This window comes from Ovis aries, chromosome 2, assembly GCF_016772045.2.
Source record: "Ovis aries strain OAR_USU_Benz2616 breed Rambouillet chromosome 2, ARS-UI_Ramb_v3.0, whole genome shotgun sequence".
NCBI lineage: Eukaryota > Metazoa > Chordata > Mammalia > Artiodactyla > Bovidae > Ovis > Ovis aries.
In genome coordinates this window covers 10,484,902-10,502,017 of record NC_056055.1, presented here as the reverse complement: position 1 = coordinate 10,502,017, position 17,116 = coordinate 10,484,902, and the positions used below count along the sequence as shown (strand labels likewise).

Below are 17,116 nucleotides of genomic sequence, written 5' to 3'. Positions count from 1 at the left end.
TAATAACCTATATGGGAAAAGAATCTGGACAACACTGCCAATCAACTATACTCCAATATAAAATAAAAATTAAACTTCCCTCCAACACTTCCACCTAGTGAAGAATGTGAATCTAAAGCACACTTCGTAAACTTTCAAAAGGTACAGCCATTTGAAAAACAGGTTGTTAAGAAAAAAACATTCACCCAAATGGCTGACTACACAGTCAACAGCAACAGGCTGGATGTGTGGAAATATTAGTGAATGCTTTGGGTGCAGTAGGAAAAAAAGGAACCAAAGATTGCTTAACTCTAAAATAACTGAGCAACCAAAAGAACTCAAGATGAAACTAAGTGGATGCAGGCCATCCAAAGTGAGGGCAGGGGTGGAACAGGGCAGTGAGGATGAAAAGAGAACTTAGAATGGCTAATATAGAACTAGTCTCTGTGTAAGTCAAAAGATCCTATTTAAGAGCAAAACAGAGCCAGCGCCATTTTAAGTCAATTGAACTCTCCACCAGGACTAGAAGCAATCTGAGAGCACACAGAGCAGCTTAATCATCTCTGTAACCTCTAAGCATTTAGTAGAATAAGGATCGTAGGATTGTATACTGGTGTTTTCCTCATTCCTGGGTACCTTCTTAAATGGTTAAACAGATATTCAAAGAATGTGAAAGTCTCTCAGTCCCTGCGCCAACTCAATATATCCATTGGCTCAGACGGTAAAGCGTCTGTCTACAATGTGAGAGACCTGGGTTCGATCCCTGGGTTGGGAAGATTCCTTCGAGAAGGAAATGGCAACCCACTCCAGTACTCTTGCCTTGAAAATCCCATGGATGGAGGAGCTTGGTGCAGACTACTATCCATGGGGTCGCAAAGAGTCGGGCACGACTGAGCGATTTCACTTTCTTTCTATACAGTCCATGGAATCCTCTAGGCCAGAAGTAGTTAAACAGATGTTCAAAGAAAGGCTCTGCAAACATCAGAATTTGGCAGTTCACAAGTCTGAAGGCAGTCAAGCTGTCTACTGACACATTACAAGAGAAAAGGTCAAAATGATTACTGGAAGAGACAAGGCCCTGACTCTTGAAAACCTGTGTGTGTCTGTGTGTGTGTGTGTGTACATATATACATAGACTGGGAACAGGGGACAGCAATTGCAGTTTCTTACATGGGCTCTAAGCTTTCGAGAGCAATTTCACAGTTATCATTCACTCAGCAGGCACCTTCTAGAGCAGTCACTATGTGCCAGGTACTGTGCTGAGGACTGGACAGCAGGAACAGCCTGAACAGTCCGTGTCCTATTAGGGCTTATAATCTAGTAGGTTCGGTGTGCAAAGATAAACGTAAACACACCTAGTTGTGGGGATAAGAAAGAGAAAGCAGTTTATTCTGCCTGGGGCTGTGGGAGAAGGGAAAGCACCGAAAAGGTGACATCCGAGCTAGGCCTTGAAGGATGGTGAAGCTGACCCACCAGGGCCAATTCTGATGGGTCAACGTCTTGTCCACGGAGCAGAGAAAGCCTCATCTCGGCACTGGTGGACTCATAAAAATTCTTAGGTATTTTTATCAACAATCATACCCATTTCACAGCAGGAGAAACTGTGACCCAGAAAACAAAAGTTCCAATCCTGTGGTCATACTGCGCTTCAGGGGAGATGTCAGGTCCAGAATCCGGGTGGACAGACTCAGCACAGTTTCAGTTCTGTCCAGATTCCGGGACCTGAACAGCACCGGAATGTGGCAAGGGTCTCGGGACCCGGAAGTTGGGAAGAGGTCTGAAAAGAGAGACCCCTCCGACCGATCTGCCAGGCTCTCAGCCACGCCCTCTTGCCCTACGCTTCTGCACTCACCCGCCGCTAGGCGAGAGGAAGTCGGTATCGTCTTCGTCTCCAGCACCGAACATCGCGCCGCCTTTCGCCCCGCTTCGGGGAGGAAGTCGGAGCGTTTCCAGAGACTTTCAACGCCGACGCCGTAAAATGCCGCGGCGGCGTGCTGCTTTCCGGCAAGGCGAACTCTCTCATGGTTATTGGGCCAGGAGGAGACTAGGCTGTGGAGAAGGTGGAGCAAAGGCAAATGAGAGGGCCTGGCGGGCGAGGCCTGATGAGTGACGTAAGCTTCTTCTGCCCTCAGAGGCGGTGAGAACGGCAGGCGCTCAGAAACTCTGGGCGGCGATTGGCCAGCGAGTCAGGGGGCGGGGTAGGGGCGGGAATCGACGCTTCGGTGGCGGTCTCGGACACGTCGCGAGGGTCAGAAGTGGAGGGGCTTCTGAAGAGTCTTGGAGGTGTGACGGATTAAGGATCTGAGAGAGAGGCACCGGTGGCGGGACTCGATCTGGAAAGGTAAGGCCTCTTCTGCTCCTCTCGCAACCCGGGCACGAGCACAGTCCTTTCTTCTCCGGGACAGGGACCTCCACGCCACTCTGCTCCGCGAAAGGAGAAAGGGCCCGGGACCGGAGGTCTGGAGACCCGAGCTTTCGGCCCAGCCCCCACTGGGACATAACTGGAGTGACCTTGGGTCAGGGTGTTGCGTGCCTCCGTTTCCCTGCCTATACAACGAGTCTGATCCCCCTGCTGCCTGTTCCCTGTGGCCGCCCTCGCTATTTGTTCAACGAGCTGTTTGTCCAGTGCTTCAGTGTGCTGGCTGGTCAAGAAGCTTTAAGACCTCAGAGGTCATCCAATTCAATCCCAGTCTCCTCGTAATCCCAGACTTCACAAATATGGAAAGACAGGAACTCAGCACTTGGATGACTAGTCCGAGGTCACACAGAGTAAAGGGCTGACTGAGGCTGGATCCCTGGTTTCTTGATTAGGGACTTAGCAAGCTGCCTTGGTCAACAAGAATGTTATCAACCCTTAAGTACTGTGTACTCTCACAGAGTGGGCACACCTCTGGAGAGAAGTTCCTTCCCTAGTGTCCACCTACGCAGGAGAGCTGGGAGCGGGTGATGGAGAGGAGGAAATTTCAGAAGCTGAAGATCCCTGGCCCCAACCTTGGCCTGGATTTGCTTAATCTTGTCACAAATCTAAGTCAACATCATTTGTTGTCGACTTCTCTCCAGTTTGCACCCTCTCTAACTGATACAAGCATTTCTTTGGTTAACCTGGTGGGTTTTTTTTTTTTGGAACAATTTCTGGGTAGGCCTAACTTAGCCGAAGGAGGTGTGGATAAGCAGAATATGTCCCACCTTAGCTTCTTTACACAGATCTCAATCATATTAGGACAACACGTGTCCCTTACCTGAAAGTTTTAATCTGTTAACATGAATACGGAGTGAAGTGGTTGGTAACTCCTTCCCAGAGTTTTAATGCCTCTTAGCACTTAGCTTGTTCTGCTTTTATTCTAGTTTGTGTGCCTCTATTAAATGGTAAACTCAAGGACGGTGACAGTTTTATTCCTCCTGGTGTCTCCTGTGTCACGGAGCACTGTGCCCTCTTGCCTGTAATGGGTTCTCGTTTACTCGTTTGTTAGACTGAGTAGTGCAATTCAGCCTTGTTTCCTTATTCCTTAATTTACCCTCTTAGCATGTTTTTTCCCCATGTGACCCAGAGAGCCCAGCAATGGCTCTTGCCTTGTCTAAGTAGCTTCCAGAAAGATAAAAGTGCTGTACTAGCTGTGAACTGTCTGGGTAGCTTAGTCTCTTTTTTTCAGTCGAAGATGACTTTAATGTTGTTTAAAGCTCTAGGGGAGGGGGAAAAGGAGGAACGGGATAGCTAGAAATATTATATGTAGGTCTAATTTTTGTTCGTAAAGTATTCCTCTGTTAAACGGAGGGATAGGACTGTTGTCTGCTTCCTGTGTTTATTTTACAGATTAAGATGGTTAAAGCCTCGAAGGCTGACAGTGTTAAAGCAATGATGCAACTGGAGGCTAAGCACTGGAACTGGAATCCTTTGTGGTAGCTGTCTTTTGAATGTGAGCTTGGCTACTCTGGGTGCAGGGGAAGAATAATCTATATAAGTAACAGCTCTTTCCACTCCCTCTGCCTAGGACTGGTTATTGTCATTCCATCACTGCAGCATCTGAATAGTGCTTTTTACAAATGTTAAAGGGGACCAATGAGCACTTATCTTGTGTTCTTGAGTTGGGAGTGTTTTCTCAGTAAAGCATTTTTTTTTAAACCTTTTAATTTTGTATTGGGATATGGCTGATTAACAATGTCGTGATAGTTTTAGGTGAACATCAGATATCCAGGGTGTTTAAGTTACCTTTCTAGATAGGCAGGAATCCTAACTAAAATCTGGATCACGGATCAGCCTTCTTAGTGACGAGACACCCCAAATACGCATGCCCAGTTTGCCCTTGTAGGACACAGCTGCTGGTTCTGATTGGCACTGGGAGAAAGGAGAAGACAGTGGTGAGCCTTCCTCAGTCTTCCAGGCTTTTTTTTTTTTTTTTTAGATTTATTTACTTTTTAAAAATATTTGGTTGTCCTGTGTCTTCATTGCTGCACATGGGCTTTCTCTAGTTGCAGAGAGCAGGGGCTTCTCGTGTTTTGAGCATGGACTCTAGGTGTGTGGGCTTCAGTAGCTGGGGCTCATGGGCTCTACGGTGCAGGCTCAGTAGGCACATGGGCTTAGTTTCTCCGTGGCATGTGGGATCCTCCCAGACTAGGGATCGAACCCATGTCCCCTGCATTGGCAGGCAGATTCTTAACCACTAGACCACCAGGGAAGCCCAGTCTTCCAGGCTTTGGACTGCAGGATTGAGTGCACCTAAAAAAGCCACTGTCTTCCTGAAGTAGAGTAGTGGACTAGGAATCAGTAAACTTGAATTCCTGTCCCGGCCCTCCTAACTCTCTCTGAGCTTGGGCCAGGCTCCCTAAAATCTACCAGACATCTATTAAATAGTACTGCTGGGGATACGAAGGTAAATAGGCACTACCTTGTCTCAAGTTTGAATAAAGCATTTTTGTTTGTTTTGCTTAAGTATATAGCTTTTAGACATATTTGTGAAATGTATTGACCCCCCTGAAGATTAATCAGAAAGCATGAATTTTAACAGTTCCTTTAGGATTATCAACAATTTTGCTACAGAGATGACAGTGTTTATATGCAGGTACTATATAATTCTATATAGTATATTAATCTGTTCTGGTGAATGATTTTAAAACTAATAGTTTAAAATTATAAGCAAGTTAGATCTTAAGTGTGGTGTTTGGATTATGAACTGAATGTAGGTTTGGGATTGGAATTCCAGGTGGAAGTGAGGAGGCCAAGGTTTTCCAAGTTTAAGATGAGTTGCACTCTTCAGTTCGGTTCAGTGGCTCAGTCGTGTTCGACTCTTTGTGACCCCATGAATCGCAGCACGCCAGGCCTCCCTATCCATCACCAACTCCCGGAGTTCACTCAGACTCACGTCCATCAAGTCAGTGATGCCATCCAGCCATCTCATCCTCTGTTGTCCCCTTTTCCTCCTGCCCCCAATCCCTCCCAGCATCAGAGTCTTTTCCAATGAGTCGACTCTTCACATGAGGTGGCCAAAGTACTGGAGTTTCAGCCTCAGAATCATTCCCTCCAAAGAACACCCAGGGCTGATCTCCTTCAGAATGGACTGGTTGGATCTCCTTGCAGTCCAAGGGACTCTCAAGAGTCTTCTCCAACACCACAGTTCAAAAGCATCAATTCTTCTGGGCTCAGCTTTCTTCACAGTCCAACTCTCACATCCATACATGACCACTCTTAACTGATACAATTAGGGCTAGTAATTGGCTAGCTGAAAAACAAGTAAATTAAAGCAGAGAATGATACAGATATTAGTTACCCGTAGACCTTAAGCATATTATATTTTAACTTAAAACATAAACATCTTTTGCCACTTTTTTAATAGAAGTCTTTTCTTGGAATGTGGGTCTCGGGGATCTGCAAACTACAGTGTAAGGGCAAAATCTCGTCTTGGCCTGCTGCTTGTTTCTGTAATAAAGTTTTATTGGAACCCAGCCATGCTCACTTGTTTGAAAGTGAAAGTGAAGTCACTCAGTTGTGTGCGACTCTTTGTGACCCCATGGACTGTAGCCTATCAGGCTCCTCAGTCAGTGGAATTTTCCAGGCAAGAGTACTAGAGTGGGTTGCCATTTCCCCTGCTCATCTTTACCTAATCTTGCCTTAGCATTCAGCTCGGTTTTCATAGACAACTTCTTGAGAGTCTGTATAGCATAGGAGTTAACTTCTTAAGCTCTGGAGCCAAATTGTTTTGCCACTTATGAGTTGCGTAGGCCTTGGGTACATTGTTCAATGTACCTCCTTTGTAAAATAGAGATAATTAATAGTATCTAGTCCTAGGGTTCTTGTGACATTATCTGAGGTCATTCACCTAAAGCACTTAGAGCAATGTCTGGCAGGTAGTAAGTACTCAGTAATAGCTGCTGCTGTTGTTTTCCTCTTCTCCTTTTTACTTCATTGCTTTACCTAATATTTTATTAAATTATATATTTAGAATAATAAACACAATTTCGGTACATGGGCTTGTGGATAAACACAACTGATACCCTCAATCAACACATAGTTTCTCTTAGACAGCTAGTGTTGCTCCCTTGATACTGGAGACTGGCCTAGCTAATGTGTCATTAGTTAAACTGATTAAGAGAGTTCTGTGCAATAGTTTGCTGAGAGTTTAGGACGATAGTATATATAGGGAAGTAGTGGATTAAAATAGAAAATGAGACCAGGACCATATTTGTCGAATAGAGTGAAAGCCAAGCTTGTACTTAGCCCAGTAGGAAATGGAATTTTTTATTCTAAATGACATGGGTCATATTTTTAAAAATGCAAATGGTTTAAGATGTGGAGTTGATGTGAGAACTGAGTGCAATATGGTATGGTAAACATTACTTAGGGCACTAGTATTCATCTGTTAAAAATCTCAATCCAGTTCTTTGGATTATAATCTCAATTTTGAATTGAGAAAAATAAATGTTCTAGACTGAATGTGAATAAAATTAAATGACTTCTCTAAAGGTAACAATGTGTACCGTGCCCCTAAGAATCTGTTTCTTAAGCCCTGTTCCTCTCCTTGTTCCCGTTTGCCTCTGCTGTTGATTCTTTTTGCCCTCCTCACCAGACATGCTGCAAAAGAGAAAAAGATGACTTGGTTGTCACTGAAAAAGCAAGTGTTTATAGCGACAAGATGACTTCAACTAGTGGAATGTCAGATAAGTCAGTAACCAGGCAGCACCCAGATAACTCTGCCATTTAAAGTTGGCAAGCCAGGCATGGTTGGAAAGGGAGGGAAGAGAAGGCAGGTTGCTGACTGATGCCTTCACTTCCACATGCAGATTTTAGCATAATAAAGCCATCGAAAAAAATCTTTTCTGTAGTTTGTAACTAAGTATGAGAAGTCAGCAAGGGTCTGACTCTTAATCCTATTAAAACAACCAGTTTGTGCCAAGAGAAATCTTAGAGAAGGCACTGGGAAGGAAGTGCTTTTGAAGTTTCCATTGCTTTGAGTAATATCATTTCATGATTTAGGTAACATCCCCAAGCAGAGGAGGGGCCCATCCTTAGGAATACAAAGCCCTGCAGAGAAGGAAAGGGTTGAGAAGGGTCCACCCTACCTCTTTTCCTTTGCACAAAGGACCTGGGTTTTTGTATACAACCTGCTTTTGTAGGCTGAGGACATTGTGCAGTGCAGCATAATGAGATGGAAACCTGCATGACAAAAGTAAATAAGAGAAATGATTTGGGGGGCAACACGCGAAGAGAGCAAAACTGTAGCAACCAGTAAAATGTTAGCAGAGCCTTTTTTTTTTTCAGCCAGATTGAGTCTTTCCTTAAATAGGTAGTAGAGTTATTATAGAACGATACAGAGTTTTTAATGTAATTTTGAGCAGTTTAGAGCATCTAGAATGTATTTGTTCAGTTCATGAAATGAAAGAAGAGGAATGCTGCTATGTCCCCACAGGTGCCCATTCCTCTCTCCTACCTTTTCCAATGGCTTTTTATCAGATCCCATCACCTTGTGCATCACCTATATCTTAGTACATCTCCTACTGTATTTTAATTATTTGTATGTATCCCTTGTATGAAGGCTGAGCACCGAAGAATTGATGCTTTTGAACTGTGGTGTTGGAGAAGACTCTTAGCATCAGAGTCTTTTCCATTGAGTCAACTCTTCGCATGAGGTGGCCAAAGTACAGCCAGTTCATCACACTATCTTCACTCAATAGGTGCACAATAAATTTGAATGAATGAAGACACTGAGTTTCTCTGGTCAGACAGGTAATAAGCCCCAAGAGTCAGATATTGAACCCAGGTCTTCTGATTCCTAGAACCCCTGTCCTCTGCATTAGCAGGCAAATTCTTAACCACCAGGGAAGTCCCAAGTCTGTATGTTTTCAGTGACATGAAAGTGAGCCCCGTGTGTGACTTGGATATCTCCTTTCAGAGATAAATTTTGTCCTCTAATGAGAAAGCAGGCTATCAGTAATAAAATCTCATATTTACGATACCTTAGAATTAGGAGGTATTCTGACTTATTGATCCTTACAAACCTGTGAGATGGGTAGGGTGGGTATTTGTATATCCATTTTGCAATAGAGGATCTAGTGCATGTTGAGTTCAGGTGATTTGCTTAATATACTGATACATGGCAAACTAGTGTCTACAGCTGAGAGCCTCTGCTGCCTAATCCAGGGCTGTCCCCACTGTTCTCACACTTCTCATAAAACACTGAGATCTTAACATAAATCATACTTAAGCATTCACCGTTAGCATGGTGTAAATGCATCAAGACTACAAATGGGTCCTATAAGAGGAGTTTGAAAGGGTGCATCTCCTGAGTGCTTTATTTCAGGATGTAGCTTAAAGTGAAAGTGAAGTCGCTCAGTCGTATCCAACTCTTTGCGACCCCGTGGACTGTAGCCCACCAGGCTCCTTCTCCATGGGATTCTCCAGGCAAGAATACTGGAGTGGGTTGCCATTTCCTTCTCCAAGGATGTAACTTAGCCAACAACAAAAGGTATCAGAGAAGTGGAGTATAGTAACTGGGAGATCCACTCCCCATTGGACTTAGGCCCTTCTACCATTGCATAACTAAAAGACCTTTTCAGTTTGTTTGTTTGACATATCAAATTTGAGCTGTCCTATTCGGACCAGGCAAATAAAAGCTTTTCTAAAGGCTTTTGTGAAGAATGTAGTTGTATACTTGATCTTCTTTGTAGAGAAAGGTGAGAGTGGGCAAGAGAAATAAGAGCTTCTGTATTATTTGTCACTAAAACAGGATATGTAAAGCTCAGAAACCCCTCCTCCTGCTGCTGCTTCCCGGCAGACTGTCTGGAGAAATCACGGGGGTTGGGGAAAGTAGCTAGCCCAGTGTTACAGAAGCTGGATCCAGAAGCAGGTGACTAAAGAGTATATTAGCATCATTGGGCCTTTCTTGACTGTCCAGTGGTAAAGACTCCAGGCTTCCATACTTCTACACTTCCACTGCAGGGGGTACAGGTTCAATCCCTGGTTGGGGAATAAGATCCTGCATGCCCTGTGGCCCCCAGAGTTAGTTCAGTTCAGTTCAGTTGTCCAGTTATGTCTGACTCTTTGCGACCCCATGGACTGCAGCATGGCAGGCTTTCCTGTCCATCACCAACTCCCAGAGCTTGCTCAAACTCATGTCCACTGAATCGGTGATGCCATCCAACCATCTCATCCTCTGTCATCCCCTTCTCCTCCTGCCTTAAGTCTTTCCAGAGTTAGTATAGGTGTTTACAAACAATATGCATATACTCTTCCCTTTAAAAAATTTTTACAAATGATAGTATACAGCATCCCATCTTTTTTCATCTCATAATATACCCTGGAGGTCATTCTCTATCAATATGTAAGAGCTTCTTCATTGTTTATGGCTACAGAGCAGTCCATTCTATGGAAATAATTTACTTCATCAGTGCCCTGTCAATGAATGTTTAGCTTGTTTTTTCAATATTTTTTGCTGTGAAGAACAGCCCTGCAACAAATAATTTTGTTCATATAACATTTCACGTATGTGTCAGATTATCTGTAGAATAGATATTTAGAAGTGAAATTGTAAATAATCAGTGAGAGAGATGAGAAAGTATCATTTCCTTAAAAATATCTTGATTTAAGTAAAGGGCCAAGTATAAGCAGTCTCATCAAAATGATGTTGAACTGAGAACTTGCCAAAAGTCACATCACAATACTTTTTCTAGTGTTATTCAGTGAAGTATTACTCAGGGTATTATTACATTGTAAAGGGAATGTTATAAACTAAGGACAAAAGGGGACTGTCTCCTAGCTACTTTTACAAGTATTTGCCATGTAGAAGACTAGCTGTTTTTTACAGTCCATGTATGGACTGAAAGTGAAAAAAAAGATAAGGGAACCTAATATTTGTCTGTTTATATGTGCTTTTTTTAATGGCTTCCCAGGTGTTTTTTCTCTTTTTTTGCTGATTGTGGGATGAGTTATAACTTTGTAAAATGGGTGATACCATAAGAATCTCTAGCCTTTTAGAGGAGCTGCTACTGCTACTGCTGCTAAGTCGCTTCAGTTGTGTCCAACTCTGTGCGACCCCGTAGACGGCAGCCCATCAGGCTCCGCTGTCCCTGGGATTTTCCAGACAAGAATAGTGGAGTGGGTTGCCATTTCCTTCTCCAATGCATGAAAGTGAAAAGTGAAAGTGAAGTTGCTCAGTCATGCCCGACTCTTAGCGACCCCATGGACTGCAGCCTACCAGGCTCCTCCGTCCATGGGATTTTCCAGGGAAGAGTACTGGAGTGGGGTGCCATTGCCTTCCCCGTTAGAGGAGCTAGAGACCTCAAAGCAGACCAAAATTAAATCATCCCCTCCTACCTTCTTGACCAAACCCACTCACCTTCTTCCCTCCCTTCCACACTTCCATCCTTCTTTCTCTAGGTGTCTTAAGCCGTTTGCAAAATCTGCTCTGTAAATAGCAGGTTTCAGCTAGAGCCTCCAGCCTCTTGTTAAATTTCCTATAACCCCTGGGGCAGGAGGAGAAGGGGACAACGGAGGATCAGATGGTTGGATGGCATCACTGACTCGATGGACATGAGTTTGAGCAAGCTCCAGGAGTTGGTGATGGACAGGGAAGCCTGGCGTCCTGCAGTCCATGGGGTCAGGAAGAGTCAGACAGCTGAACCACTGAACTGAACTGAGACGGTACTTAGTAAATACTTCCTGACTGAAGTTTGGGTAGATGTCAATTTGGCTTCAACTTTGCTGCCCTCTCAAGGTGACATCTTCATTTTACCTGCACAGTGTGACACACCCTCCAGCCCACTGGTATGCATGCTTGATATGATTCAGCAAGAGACAAAAGACGAAGTAAATTATCTTGGAGAGGAGTTTGTGTTTGTGTCTGTGTATGTTTAAGGAAAGGTACACACACACATCAGGCTTCCCTGCTGGCTCAGACAGTACAGAATCTGCCTGCAATGCAGGAGACCTGGGTTTGATTCCTGGGTGGGGAAGATCCCCTAGAGAAGGGAATGGCAACCCACTCCGGTGTTCTTGCCTGGGAAATCCCATGGATAGAGCCCGGCAGGCTACAGTCCATGGGGTCACAAAGAGTCCGGCAACTAACTTAGACTTAGCAACTAACACACACACACAGTCCTTCTGGCCGCGGGTGCCATTGTTTGTGCTGCAGTTAAAAAATTGGAGCCTTATTTATTAAGCTACACACAAGTGGTAATTATGGATTTAGACTTGAGAAAGTGAAAGTGTTAGTCGCTTAGTCATGTCCGACTCTTTGTAACCTCATGGACTGTAGCCTGCCAGGTTCCTCTTGTCCATGGAATTCTCCAGGCAAGAATACTGGAGTAGTTAGCCATTCCCTTCTCTAGGGGATCTTTCCCACCCACAGATGGAACCTGAGTTTCCTGCATCGCAGGCAGATTCTTTCCCATCTAAGCCACCAGGAAAGCCTGATTTAGACATACTCAGTAGGAATAACCTACTTATTTTGAGTCTTCAACTCAAAATAAACATGTATTTTTTGATTCCCACAGATCTCATCTTATGTGTATATAATCATAAACATGAATATTAGATGAACACAAACTCTGTCAACTTCTGATTTTAGAATAAAGAGACTTGTCTATGGGCCATGGTTTAAGTACTCATAAATTCTCTGTGGCATAGCTCTGATAATCTCTGTGGAATAGAAGATGACTAGGCTTACTTTTGGACTCCTGTAGTAAGGTGAGAGGAGTATAGGGCCCAACATGTAAGTACCAGATAGGTCCCATCTTTTCAAATATAAGCTTTTTTTAATGCCAGATTCCCAGGGGAAATTACTGCTAGGGAGTGCCAATGAGATGCCTCACTAGATTTCTTTCTGCCTGTTATTTGGACAACTTGTAAAACGCCCACAAACTTTCTAGAAACTAACCATGAAAAGAGTTTCGTTTATTATGGCTTCAAAAATACACGAGGTGTATGGTGCTGTGTTATAGCTTAGAATTAAGGGGTAGAGTTAACTTACCTCTTACATATTCTTAAGAAACTTAGAATGTAGAAAATATAAGATGGGCCAAAACATCTTACATTTCAAGGTTGCACTTTGAACAATTTTTTTCCCTTCTCGAAATGCTAATGAAATGTCTTTAGAAATATAAAAACAGGAGAAGGTAATTGTTGTCATGATTTACAATAAATATTTGATCTTCATCCCATTTCTGGCTCAGAGCTAAAACCCTTGGAATTTCCTAAATGACTAGAGTTGGGTTTCCCTGGTAGTGCTAGTGGTAAAGAACCTATCTGCCAGTTCAGGAGATAAGAGACGGATTCGATCCCAGAATCGGGAAGATCCCCTGGAGAAGGAAATGGCAAGCCACTCCAGTATTCTTGCCTAGAGAATTCCATGGACAGAGGATCCTGGCGGGCTACAGTCCTTGGGGTTTCAGAGTCAGACACAGGAGAAGCGACTTAAGCACCCATAAGCCACTCAAGCAAATTTTATAGAACTCAAGGAGAAGAGATTGTGGGAGCCTCTGACTTATATCCAGTGGATCATAAACACAGGCTTGCAGTTGACATCTGAAGTGAAGGGCAGTCTTGTGGGACTTTCTAATCTGCATAATCTGATGCTATCTCTGAAAAGACAGAATTGAGTTGAATTGTAGGACACCCCACTAGAGTTAAAGAATTGCTTGGCAGCAGGGAAACCACCCATTAAAATATCTTTTATCATTAGAAAATAGAGATTAAAGAAATCTGAAACTTAGAGACATTTCAAAGACTATAAATGCAGATTGGAATCAAATTGAAGCAAATTACTGACCACCTGATTCAACATGGGTGAAGAACATCCTTCCCTGTGAAGTGCAGTGGATAGGGTTCACTGGCACACACTAAACACTCCCAAAATGAGAACAACAAAGATTAGAAAGAAAAATTAGCTATGGAGTAGCTATGCATGTGTGCTCAGTCGCGTCTGACTCTTGTGACCCAGTGGACCATAGCCCACCAGGCTTCTCTGTCCAGGGGATTTCTCAGGCAAGAATACTTGAGTGGGAAATGGACAAAGGACAAATCAAAAGATTGGAGGGGATTATACCTATGCTAAGTTTAGAAAGAACAGTAGATTGAGAAGTAACAGTAATGACTGTTGATCGAGGGCTTACACGGAAACTGAGTATCCTGCTGCCTCAGTGAGCTCTTCATAACAATCCCTATGAGGTAGGCTACTCCTATTATTTGATTTTAGAGCGGAGGCCAGAGGTATTGAGTAATTCACCCAAGGGCCCACAACCAGCAGGTACAGTTTTACCAGTTAGAGATTGAGTATCACTTCCTTGCATACTTGGAGAGCCGCCATAAAACAGAAAAAGAAAATATCTCTTCTGCCCACAACTTCCTCCTCATGTTTTTTGTTGTTTATTTTTAGTGGTCTATTCAGGATCTCAAGCTGAACTCCCATTTTCAGATAAGCAGGAGCTGATGGTTAGGGACAGGCCCTGGAGTGCTCAGCTGGGAGCCAATCTTAATTTCATTAATCACGTTGGGAACTATTCCCACAGTGTGTGAAAGAAACTGCTGTCAAATTCCAAAAATGAGCCATTTTGTATTAAATTTAGTGTTAGCCCAGAAAGTTCTTTGATTATTAGGTGGTTCAGTTCAGTTCAGTTGCTCAGTCGTGTCTGAGTCTTTGTGACCCCAGGTACTACAGCACGCCAGGCTTCCCTGTCCATCGCCAACTACCAGAGCTTGCTCAAACTCCGGTCCATTGAGTCGGTGATGCCATCCAACCATCTCATCCTCTGTCGTCCCCTTCTCCTCCTGCCTTCAATCTTTCCCAGCAATCAGGGTCTTTTCCAGTAAGTCAGTTCTTCTTACCAAGTTGCCAAAGTATTGGAGCTTCAGCTTCAGCATCAGTCCTTCCAATGAATATTCAGGATTGATTTCCTTTAGGATGGACTGATTGGATCTCCTTGCAGTCCAAGGGACTCTCAAGACTCTTCTCCAACACCACAGTTCAAAAGCATCAGTTCTTCAGTGCTCAGCCTTCTTTATGGTCCAACTCTCACATCCATATATGACTACTGGAAAAACCATAGCTTTGACTAGACGGACCATTGTCGGCAAAGTAATGTCTCTGCTTTTTAATGTACTATCTAGGTTAGTCATAACTTTTCTTCCAAGGAGCAAGCGACTCTTAATTTCATGGCTGCAGTCACCATCTGCAGTGATTTTGGAGCCCGAGAAAATAAAGTCTGTCATTGTTTCCCTTGTTTTCTCATCTATTTGCCATGAAGTAATGAGATTGGATGCCATGGATTGGAATGAAAACTGACCTTTTCCAGTCCTGTGACCACTGCTGAGTTTTTAAAATTTGCTGGCATATTGCGTGCAGCACTTTATCAGCACCATATTAGGTGATCCTATGTGTAAATTTTAAGTGATGCTGGACTACCTTTGTGCCCTTTTGGGATATCACAGTAAAGAAATGCTTTATTTTAGTTCCTGGTTGAGGCTTAACTTTCTTTCTTTTTAGCTCCCTCGTTTAAATATATTGGGTTGGCAAAAAAGTTCGTTCAGGTTTTTGTAACATGTTATGGAAAAACCCAAACAGACTTTCTGGCCAATCCAGTACAGTCCTTAGGTTCTGTGCACTGTATCTATGTCGTCTTGTGCTTGTGCTTATTCCCTTAGTTGTGTTTATAACCCCATGGACTGCAGCCCACCAGACTTCTCTGCCCGTGGAATTTTCCAGGCAAGCATACTGGAGTGGGTTGTCATTTTCTTCTTCAGGGGATCTTCCCGACCCAGGGCTGGAACCCGCGTCTCTTGCGTCTCCTGCATTGGCACCTGGGAAGCCCTTATCTATGTTGTTTGTCTTTATAATTCAGAATTTTGGTTCTCAAATTTCAGAATACATAAGAATTGCTATATACTTGGATATATACCTAAATTCTGAGGCCCCATTCCCTGAGAGGAGATTTGGGAGTCTAGAGTGGAGTCTGTAATTTTCATTTTTAGCCAAACTTCTTGAATAATTCTGATTCAGGCCGTCCTTAGACCACACTTTGAGAAACTCGTGAGTTAGGAGGGTAGTAATTAACATTTATTATTTTCTATGTATGTTATTAGTGTGTCAGTCACTTTCATATGTATCTTTATATTTGGTGTTCAAAAAACAGTGAGATTTTATTATCCCAGACTTATGTATATTATTTCCACAAAACTTTAGTAAACCTGTTCTTAGCTCCAAAGATGGCATGGCTTTGTGATAGTCAGTGTCTGACTCCAAGAACCAGGAGGGCTCTTGCTCTTGGTACTTTTGCTTCAGCAAGTTATCTCAGAATTTCTGCTCTTTTCTTTCAAGCTATAATAATTATAAAGGCACAGGTGGGCTATAATCCATACATTGCCTGAGAATACCTCAGATTGTTGAATCAGTGGTTGGGAGTGATGACTCTGTGACAACATTCACCATTTGAAAGTTCACACAGCGGCATAATAATCAGAAGTGTTCTGGTATTTTAAAGGAGTAGAATAAATGGTGACTTTTTATTGGTGACATTGTTATGAGTTAGCTATTTCAAAGTTCTGTTTTTGACACTGAAAATATATAGGAGAACGGCATTTGGGACTTTTGTTAATTTCAGTGGGATGCTGAAATATGGCCTGGAGCTCAGGCTATATGGAAATCCATTTACTTAGAGCCACACAGAGACAAAGCAACCTAGAATACTGCAGTTAAGCGTTTTAACACAAGGCACAACTACTCTGGAGGTGGATAACAAGTAGATTTAGCTCCTCCTCAACAGCTTAATGGACTTGCCTGGTGACTCAGGCGGTAAACAATCTGTCTACAATGCAGGAGAACAGTGAAGTTGCTCAGTCGTGTCCGACTCATTGTGATCCCATGGACTGTAGCCTACCAGGCTCCTCTGTCCATGGAATTTTCCAGGCAAGAGTACTGGAGTGGGTTGCCATTTCCTTCTCCAGAGGGTCTTCCCAACCCAGGGATCGAACCCAGGTCTCCCACATTGCAGGCAGACATTTTACCGTCTGAGCTACTAGGGAAGCCTAGTAGCAGGAGACCCAGGTTCAGTTCCTGAGTCAGGAAGATTTCCTGGAGAAGGGCATGGCTACCCACTCCTGTAATCTCACCTGAAGAATTCCTTTAATGCGCTTTACAGACTTGCCCAGGCCCTTGGATAATTTCATGTTGGTTTACCCTGAGTATAGGGAGTATTCATCTCTTTCTCCTGATAAAAATAGGTCTGTGTTTCTTTCCAAGCTCCCTAAAAACTACAACTTTGTTTCCTATCTCAATCTGCCAGGATTGCCTCCAGAAAGTAAATAGCTACCTTTGTTTTTTGTTTGTTTTGTTTCCTTTTGACTAGGGGGGGCGGGGTTCCTCCTTTACTAGCCAGGGATTGAACTCATGCCCCCTGCAGTGAAAGCATAAAGTCTTAAGCATTGGACAACCAGGGAGGTCCATAACACCTCTATGTTGAGAGACAAGGACAGAAGAGTTGGGTGAAAGTCCAGTGATATGAGTAATAAAATGATCACTGGACTTGAGGTCAGAATCTGGATTCTAATTGCTGACTGCCACCTGACCTTGACTAGTCAGTTAACCTCTTGTACCTCTATTTTCCAGCTATAAAAGTAAGTAGCCGTTCTTGTTTAATCCAGTCCTATCTTTCGCATGCA

At 43.4% G+C, this 17,116-nt stretch overlaps 2 protein-coding genes across 17 annotated transcripts in view; one reads left to right on the top strand and one right to left on the bottom strand.

Moving 5' to 3' along the window:
- The window catches only part of FKBP15 (FKBP prolyl isomerase family member 15), a 62,084-nt gene extending 60,177 nt beyond the window's left edge, over nt 1-1,907 (bottom strand). For all 15 annotated transcript variants that reach the window (XM_060408895.1, XM_012112964.5, XM_060408896.1 and 12 more), the window contains exon 1: nt 1,832-1,907. In XM_060408895.1, coding sequence (XP_060264878.1) covers nt 1,832-1,884 — 53 coding nt within the window. In that variant the 5' untranslated portion in view covers nt 1,885-1,907. The remainder of the gene's footprint in view (nt 1-1,831) is intronic.
- A 323-nt stretch (nt 1,908-2,230) lies between these two features.
- The window catches only part of SLC31A1 (solute carrier family 31 member 1), a 34,854-nt gene continuing 19,968 nt past the window's right edge, over nt 2,231-17,116 (top strand). The window contains exon 1 of one of the 2 annotated variants that reach the window (XM_004004000.4): nt 2,231-2,320. The gene's annotated coding sequence lies outside the window, so the exon portion shown is untranslated. Of the gene's footprint in view, nt 3,894-17,116 lie in introns of both variants that reach the window. The other variant, XM_060408906.1, reaches the window with a different exon arrangement.